Consider the following 9,543-nt stretch of genomic DNA (forward strand, 5'->3'; position numbering starts at 1 on the left):
TTGTCAGAAGTTTTGACCTTTTAAAATAAATTGTACACTTCGTGAAAATTCATTGAGTTAGTTGTACACTTCTGTGTACTTTTCTGCAAGTATTTTATATTTCAATAAAACCTTTACTTAAAAATAATAATATTTTCTCTTCCCCTCTGGGGTTTGCTTAGGTTGGATTCAGATGCCGAGGACACAGTACTTCCTCTGAAAGAAGACAGAATTTGCAAAAGAGACAAGATAATAAACATTTAAACCCTAGTCAATCCCATAGAAGTGACACAAATTCTGAGTCTTTATATTTTGAGGTATTTTTTTAAACTCTGTTTGTGAACTGCTATATCAACTGTTCCCATTAAGAAATTAATTTGTTACATTGTAAACATTGTTAAGTCCTTTTATGTCTTAACATATGACTCTCCTATTAGGTTATTCAGAAGTATTGACTCATTTTTATTTGTCTTGGTTATATATATTTAGTCTAACATTAACTTCATTAACGTTTATTTTTATAAATTTTTGGAATGTGTGTTCATTTGGAGGTAATGCATGGAGGTAGAACTTCATTTCATGTGGATTTCATCTAATATGAAACTTCAAACTTTTGTGGTTGTTCAGTCCATTTGTAAGATTTTTCAGATTCGAATAGTTAATTCGTGCTGCCAGCCAGGAGAGTCTTGGAGAAGGAATAAAAATGGCTGTTTTACTATCTCTAATAGGCAGATAGTTTATATCCTAATGGCACTGTTTCTGTTGTTTATTCATCTGATTGGCTCTTGTTGGTAGGGAATGATAAAAGTTCATGGAATAATGGAATTAAAAGAAAAATTAAAAACATAAACTTTTTTTATAACAGAAGCTCCATCAAGTTCAAGACACATTTGTAAGCGATGATACCAGCCATATAGTCCATCACTAAAGAAGTGGGGGTCCTGAGAATTTAACTATGTCAGTGCTGTCTTTTTTATACTGTTAAGCTTTGGCTAACTTTCTGAAAACTCTCTCATAATCAGATGTTATTATTATTTGGTTCTTTGGAAAGTCAACAAGCAAAATTCCTTGATCATTTCCCCAAAAATTGTTGCCATGACTTCTGCTTTTGACCAGTATGTTTTTGCTTTGATTGAACCACTTCCACCTCTTGGTAGCAATTGCTTTGGTTGTTCTTTGTCTTCAGGATCATACTGGTAAAGCTATGTTTCATCTCCTTAGTTCTTCAAAGAAATGCTTTAGGGCCTTGATCCTACTTATTTAAAATTTCCATTGAAAGCTCTGCTTTTATCTGCAGCTAATCTGGGCACAACAGTTTTGGTACCCATCCCACAGAAAGTTTGCTCAGTTTTAATTCTTTCAGTCAGAACTGTATAAGCTGAACCAGTTGAGATGTCTTTGGTATTGGCTGTTGTTTCTGCTGTTAATCATTGGTCTCTTCAATTAGGGCCAAATAATATTAATTTTTTCCTCACAAATTGATGTGGATGGTCTGCTGCTGCAGGCTTCATCTTCAACTATATCTCGTCCCTTTTAAAAATGAGTTATCCATTTTTAAACTGCTGATTTCTTTGGGGCATTGTTCTCTTAGATTTTTTCATAAAACATCAATGATGTCATCATTCTTCTACCCAAGCTTCACCATCAAGTTGATGTTTGTTCTTGCTTCAATTTTACCAGGATTCATGTTGCTCTGATAGGGCCTCTTTTTAAAGTGATGTCTTTTCCCTCTTAGTGCCTCAAAGTAGATCCTGTTCACACATGTTATAACAAGTTAGTACAAGTTAATTTTGGTGCAAAAAATTTTTGAAAGCCATGCATAGTTTTTTCATAATATATATTTTCCATGAACTTTTTGAAGACCTCTTGTGTGTGTAAAGGAAGATACTCTTAATGATAATATTAAGGCGACTAGACACTATCCTTAAGGAGGTTGTTGTGGAGTCGAGGAATATAGACATTTACACACCTAATACTTGATTGAGTGTGGCTGGAGTTGGAAGGAGAGACAGGTCACTTTTGGTTTAGGGCAGGATAGGAATAACATTTGGCATGTATTTTAAAGAGTAAGTAGAATTTGGTTGTGTCAGGATGTTTTTCACTGACATCCCCAGTGCCTCATTTGAGTACCTCATTTTAGTTGGATCACAGATTCTGTAAAAAGGGTTATAGAAGGAGACTAAACTGGAAAACTTGCACAGTGTCAGAGAATAGAGTTGAAGAATGTGTTAGATAAGCTTAGTAATTGACCCAGTGGACTTGAGAGTACATCTTAGTTATTCTATAAAAAATTGTTTCAGTATATCCAGATATGGCAATTTTATTATATGTGCCACTGTATGATTGGTTCCATATTTACATTTAGTTAAAGATAATAGATATAATTTTTAGTAAAGGTGGATATTGTTTTTTTGTTTGTTTATTTGTTTTTTGGTGGCTGGCTTGTACGGGGATCCAAACCGTTGACTTTGGTGTTATAGCACCATGTTCTAACCAACTGAGCTAACCAGCCAGCCCTGGTTAAGAAATTAATTTGAGTAGAAAATATTTTTCTATTTTTATTTTTTAACATTTAACCTTATTGACAGCTTTGTGTAGTAATGTGGGACAGGGAATATATTTTAAAAATTCATATTAAGCTGTTTAAAAATTTTTCCAAATTACCTGAATGTGATAAAATCTGGTTTGAGTTTCTTTTCAATTACCTACTCATGTTAGGGTTGAATTATTAGTAAAAAGGAAATAGATGCAGAAATCCAAACGATGGACTTGTGTGGATGTGTCCCCATCCCTGAATTAAATTGGCTATGTTTTAGCATGTGAGAAATGAGATTTCCTTTTTATGACTGACTTTAAATAGTTCAGTAGTAGAATACAAAATGTCATTTCCCTATTTTTCATTATTCTTAAGTTATTATACAAAGTTTTTCTTAGGAGTTTGCCTTGAACTCTTTTTTACTTAAAATGTGAAACTATTTCAGGATGAAGATGGGTTTCAAGAACTAAAAGAAAATGGAAATGTTAAGGATGACAATATTCAACAGAAACTTTCTTCAAAAGTAGTAAGTGACTCTAAGCAGATAAGCAAAATAAAACATCTTTTGAACTATGTTATGTTGAAAAGAAATATTAAGGGTAAGGTAAGTATAAAGACACGTAGACACATGGGCAGCATGGTATACAGGAAACTGTTAGTACTTAGGTTTAAAATTTATTTTCAACATAGCCAGAACAAGGACACTTTCCTGTGAAATTCAGAGTTCCATTACTGGACAAGAAAATACTTTCAGTGAAACAACATATTCAGCATGCAGTCTGTATTAAAATTTTGCCAACTGTTGCAAGATTTTGCTTTGGAGGTATTTTGTTTTATTTCAGTCTAGGATCCAGATAAGCATCACCCATTGCCTTAAAGCTGTTTTATCCCTTTATTATTTCCTGGTCTAAAATGGTCTCACTGTCTTCCTCTGTTCTTTATGACATTTTGAAGAATCTAGTCATTATACTGCAGAACATCCCACATTTTGGATCAGCTTTCCTTATGGGATTTTTACGGGATCACTAACAAATGTTTTTCTCTGATTATCATAGTTGGATGATTTACCTGAAAACTCCCCAATCAATATAGTTCAGACTCCAATTCCCATTACCACCTCAGTCCCTAAACGTGCAAAAAGTCAGAAGAAGAAAGCTTTAGCAGCAGCCCTTGCCACAGCTCAAGAATATTCAGAAATAAGTATGGAGCAAAAAAAGTTACAGGTACATATTCATTTTTATGACCAAATGGGGGGATGGATAGGAAGAGTGATAAGTATAATTATCTTACATTGTCACACTTTCTTACTGTAATAGATAAATGTTTTTATGTTTACCTGCAGGAAGCTTTATCAAAGGCAGCTGGAAAAAAGAATAAAACACCTGTACAGCTAGATTTGGGGGATATGTTAGCTGCTCTGGAAAAACAACAACAAGCAATGAAAGCACGTCAAATTACTAATACCAGACCTCTTTCATATACAGGTAATATTGGTAGTCTGAGCAATTTACTGTTTGGCTTTTATAATGTATTTGGGATATTTTTAATCTAAGTTGTTTTATAAATATATAAATATAAATATATATATATAGTATGGCTTTCTTAACTATTAAATTATCCAATTTAAAACTAAATAGGAAAAAGGAGTTGATCAAATTGTGTGTGTGTATCTGTGTGTGTGAGTATGAGAAAATGATCTGGCTTTTTACTAAAACAGTAATTTCTGCTTTAACAAACCTTGTCGAATTTAGAGCTCAGCAGTTCTGATGTACTCTGTCATCTATTTTCATAGTTTTTGTTTTAGAGGGTGAGAAGTAGAACAAAGGAAAGGGAAAGGCACCAATAGAAAGCACTGATGCTGAGAGACAAGATTGAATTTTCTGTTTCTTCTGTTCCTATGTGAAGAAGGGACTATTGCTTATTAGACAAAAAGATGTAACAGTGTATAATTTTGATCCTATGTACAAAATGTTTAAAACTACACCTAGTTGCCCATCCAGTATAAACCTTTGCTTTGAGTAACTACTATTAGTAAAAATAATATTGAATGAATACTAAGTTTTAGAGTTGCATGTTGTTGAAATGAGGAGAGTGGCAGTAACATCTCATTAAGAAGGACTGTGGGGAATAGAACTGAGACTTAGGGGTATTCTGGAAGTAGTATGGCCTAGTAGCTTAAAGCAGGGGCTCTGGAGTCAAGCTTCCTAGGTTTGAATCCTGTTCTTTCATGTATTTCTTTGGTTACTTAACCATCCTGTTTCAATTTTCTTACATTAAAGTGGAGGTGATGATATTTCAGGATTGTCTTGAGGATTAAGTGAGATATGACACATGTAAAGTTCTTAGAGTATCTGGGTTATCATTCAGTAAATGTTAACTACTACTATTATGGAAAAGATTGTTAACCTGCGATATTTCAAATGGCTTATTATTACAACTTTGATTCATTTAGCAAATTTTAATCTATACAAATGTAAATATCTGTATGCAAAATATGGTGTCAGAATTTGGGGGATGACAGCGATGATTAAAGTATGCCTTTGGTCAAGAAGTTTATTATCTAGTGGGGGAGAAAGACATACACAAATAACTTATCAAAAGCAGTCCCTTAGGAAAGGAACCAGCAAAGTTTTGTGAACTTGTGGAAGAGAGTGATATATGTCAACAGGGAGGTATGAGAAAGGTGTAATAAATGATTTCATATAAGATAGCACTTGAACTAGGCTTTGAAGAGGGAGTAGGATTCTTGACAGAATTGAGATTATCCTCTAATGATCACCATTGTTTAAATTGGAAAGTGTTGATTACAAAGAAAGCTGCTGGGAGGTTTGTAAGTTCAAGAAAAGGATGATACTGTGGTAGTGATGAAAAAGGATTGTAAGGAATTAATAGGGTCTTTTAATAATTGAAAGTGGAGACAGGTCAAAGATGACTCCAAACTCTCTGGCTTAGAGGATTGTGGTAGTGGTAAGGGCTATGATGATACACACAAGATAAGGATCATGGAAGAATTTTGTTGGGAAGAACAGATGCTGGCCCTGTAGTATTTAAAGTAATATAACAAGGGAGATCCTGGTGGTTCCTGTTTAGCATATAGCTATGAATGGGTAGTTTAGGTTAGAAGCCAGTGAGTTTGAAATAGAATGATTGTTGAAACTGTGGAAATAAGATTGTTGGGGTGAAAAAAATTAGGAAAAAGGTGTTAGGGATAAGTCCTTGTGGAATGCTCAGATTGAAAGGACAAAAGGAAGAACCACCAGAAAAGTAGATTTGAGAAAGAGAAAAGTAGGAGAGTGTAATGTCATATAAAGGTAAGGATAGAATTTTGAGGAAAAGGATGATGTAGTATGTGGTACCAAATACTGAAGAAAACTAGAATAGAATGAAGACTCAGAATTATATTTGGCATTTGCAAAGTTATGCGTGATCTTGACAATAACAGTTTCAAGAGAGTGAGTAGGGCAGAGGCCCCATAATAATGATTTGGGAAATGATGATTAGAGAAAGACTGTTCAGAAGTTTAATAGGGAAGGAAAGGAGAGTGACAGTACCTAGCTTGAAGGGAAGCCATCAAGGGAAGGGTTTTGTTGGTTTGTCCCCCACCCCCCTTTTAGATAAAGGAGATTTTAGCTTATAGGGCTTAGGGAAAAGCGTTAAGGAGAGACTTGAAAGAAGCAAGGGGAAAGGAACAGAGCAAGATCCTAGAGGAACTGAGATGTAAGAGCAAAGGTGGTTGATGAGCCTTGCACAGGACTAAGGATGTCTGCCACCTCCTTTCAGGTGGTTTATAAGTTTGTATTGGATAGCATCTGTTCAGGGAAGGGACAGGAAAGCTCTGCTAGAGTGAAAGGATTGAGATCAGAGGCTTGGGAGTATTAAAGAATTGGAGGTAGCCACTGGAGAATGAGGGTATCAACCAGGCATAAAAGAATTGCTGAGTAGTACTGAATGTTGTGCAGCTGAGGGGGGAAATCATTCTTTACTGACAGATTGAAATGAGAGGAGTGATAGGCTACCTAATTCAATATGAATAAGGAGAGGTACAGAGTTTTGAAATTTCAAAGATAGAATGGTTCTGAATGAAGAATGGTTTGGAATGAAGTAATTGCCATGCTTGACGATTGCTGCAGTAGAGTGCAACTAATTATATATCCCTACTTTGGACTTCTAAAATGGTTAATTCCTGCATTGGCTTCATCGTCATTGTCTTATGGAGGCTATAAAGGTGGATAAAAACTGTATCTGAGGGATGCTTTTTAGCCATGTACTGCTCCTCCTATTATGATGTCTATTTTTTCCCACAGGAAGAGGATGTTCTTATAGATTTATCATTGGAAATTTTGAAAGTATGTAGAATTGGTCCCAGTAGTAAAACTAATGTTCTTTGTTTTTAGTGGTTACTGCAGCATCTTTTCACACTAAAGACTCTACTAACAGAAAACCTTTAACCAAAAGTCAGCCTTGTTTGACAACTTTTAATTCTTTGGACATTACTTCCTCTAAAGCAAAAAAAGGAAAAGAGAAGGAAATCGCAAAACTAAAACGACCCACAGCACTTAAAAAGGTAAACCAAAATCTGAGGATGCTTATTTTACAGAATAAATGAGAGTTTGAATCTGTTTTGCAAAATTAGTTGTATTTTAGCCAACAAATTACTTGAAGTATTCATAGGCATGCATCTTGATGACTAGTTAATTCAAAGTTGGGGTATCTTCAGCATCGTGACTATCTTTCTGTGTGGAACAAGACACCAGAGAATGAATTCGTTCTATGAGGTTACAGAAAAAACAGTTAAATATTTAATATCCAAAAACATTAGACTCTAGGAATCAGAAGCCCTAGGATTTGGTATTAACTTTAGAACTTGCTATGTAGGTAGTTTTAGGCAAACTTCTACCCCATCTTTCTCATCTATGAATTGGGTATAATGTCAACTTTAACTCACTATTGTTATTAGGAGGATCAGAATGAGGTATATTATGTCCAAATAGTTGAAAATTATAAAATGTAAATCAAATGTAACTATGACCTGGTTTTCAAAGTTTTAAATTTATCCTTTTTTTTTTAAACTGTCTAATTTGTCACTCAGGATTTCAAGAGTGAGGCAGATGTGGTTTGATAGCTATATATTCTATGTCATAATTGCCTCCCTTTATTTTGTATACAGTGCTTCCTTACATTCACCTTTTTAACAGTTTCCATGTAGCCAACTAAACACATAGCCAATTAAAATCCATGTGGCCATGTTTAAGTGAACTACTACTGTGTTACAGTGTATACTATTACTATTACTATATATGTGTAGTATATTATTACTGTGTTATAGTGTACATTGTAACCATTTAGTACATAGTTGACAAGTGAACAGTAATTAAAAGCTGGTACAATGACTTTTAGGTTATCTTGAAAGAAAGAGAGGAAAAGAAGGGGCGTTTAACTGTGGACCACAGTCTTTTGGGATCTGAGGAACCAACCGAAATGCACTTAGATTTTAATGATGATTTGCCGCAGGAGATTGTTTCCCAGGAAGGTAAGGGGGTCCCTTTTTCTCCTATTCCCATGGTATGGGTTTGGAGTATGTTTAATTAATAAGTAAGCCATCACTAGTTCTGCTTCTAATTGGAGGATATGCTTTTGCCGCAGGAGATTGTTTCCCAGGAAGGTAAGGGGGTCCCTTTTTCTCCTATTCCCATGGAATGGGTTTGGAGTATGTTTAATTAATAAGTAAGCCATCACTAGTTCTGCTTCTAATTGGAGGATATGCCGCATGTTTTATATATATTTTTGAGAGTGGTTTCTTTTGAAGATGCTTTTGTAGGGAGATGGTTGAAGTAGGGAGGCAGGTGTTTTATAGTAGGTCTATGACATTTTTGAGGCTTAACTCCTGAATTTGTAGTAAACCTTCAAAATTAAAATTTCACCAATGAAATCTTCTCTGGAACACTATTCTTTTCATTTTGTCTTCTTTTATATCTGGAACGCTATTGATTATCTTTCTTTGTAGGGCTGTTTTTCACTGAGTCATTTTTGTTGATTTTCTTTGTTGTTTTCCTGAAATTAATACATAGGCCACAATGAGTAGAGAATTGCAAAGCAGAGTCGAGTTGGTCAGTAAGATTCAGTCCCAAACAGTAAGTAGCCAGCACATATGATTCCAGTTCGTAACTTAGCAAAACTGCAGATTTCTTCTAATATACTACCATGGAAGAAAGCTATTTCTGCTGGTATATATTTATTCCACAACTTTTTGCAACACATTTAAATCTGATTTACACATACATTAAGCATCAGTGTTCCATTGTTTTTAGAAAAATGAGTTTACTTGAAAAGATTGTTCATCTAGGACTTATTTGGTTACAATTCCCATTCATTCTCTTTTTAACGATTCCCCTTTTGGGTGTATCCATTCCTGTGTTCATTCAGCAAATGTTTATTGAACACCTACCACGTGTATTTTAGTAACTAGAGTGGGTAGGTCAGAGAATGTCATAAAAATATGTAGTGGACAGGTACTGCTATCAATCCGGTAGAGAGAGAAGATGTATGTGTAGTGTTGCTAATTAGTGGACTAGCTATACAAATATGAACTCATTTCCTGAGTTTGGGCATTTAGGAAAGAAGAAATAACTGAATGAAGGAGACAATAGAGTCAAGAAATGGCGTCTAAAAATGTGGCTCCCTGACTGCAGAAGCAAAGACCAAATGAGAGAGAACCTGGGGCAGTACTTGGAGAATCAGGAGTGGTGGAGAGAATGGGTGGGATAAAATTTGTCATTGCAAGCAACAATGAACATTTTTACACAGTGAAAAAAAAATAAAGAAATGATTTCTAAGAAATATCTGGAAAAATATAGGTGAAGGAGATGGGAAATATGACCTAGAAATAGGTACAGATCTTCGTTTTTTAATTTAAATTCTCTACAAATGCATTTTTTAGATAATTTGGACTTTTTTCATTTCCTCTGTGGATGCTTCATAGGCTATGCTTGATTTTTTTTTTTTTTTTTTTTTTTGGGAAATCACTTTTT

At 34.6% G+C, this 9,543-nt stretch overlaps 1 protein-coding gene across 2 annotated transcripts in view; it reads left to right on the forward strand.

Annotated features, from left to right (window-relative positions):
- Positions 1-9,543, forward strand: part of SECISBP2L (SECIS binding protein 2-like) — a 50,679-nt gene that overhangs the window by 24,834 nt on the left and 16,302 nt on the right. For both annotated transcript variants that reach the window (XM_008590940.1, XM_008590941.1), the window contains 6 exons: positions 162-296; positions 2,961-3,041; positions 3,571-3,738; positions 3,858-3,999; positions 6,910-7,079; positions 7,913-8,045. In XM_008590940.1, the coding sequence (XP_008589162.1) occupies positions 162-296; positions 2,961-3,041; positions 3,571-3,738; positions 3,858-3,999; positions 6,910-7,079; positions 7,913-8,045 (829 nt within the window). The remainder of the gene's footprint in view (positions 1-161; positions 297-2,960; positions 3,042-3,570; positions 3,739-3,857; positions 4,000-6,909; positions 7,080-7,912; positions 8,046-9,543) is intronic.

This window comes from Galeopterus variegatus, unplaced genomic scaffold (genome assembly GCF_000696425.1).
Source record: "Galeopterus variegatus unplaced genomic scaffold, G_variegatus-3.0.2 Scaffold6480, whole genome shotgun sequence".
Classification (NCBI taxonomy): Eukaryota; Metazoa; Chordata; class Mammalia; order Dermoptera; family Cynocephalidae; genus Galeopterus; species Galeopterus variegatus.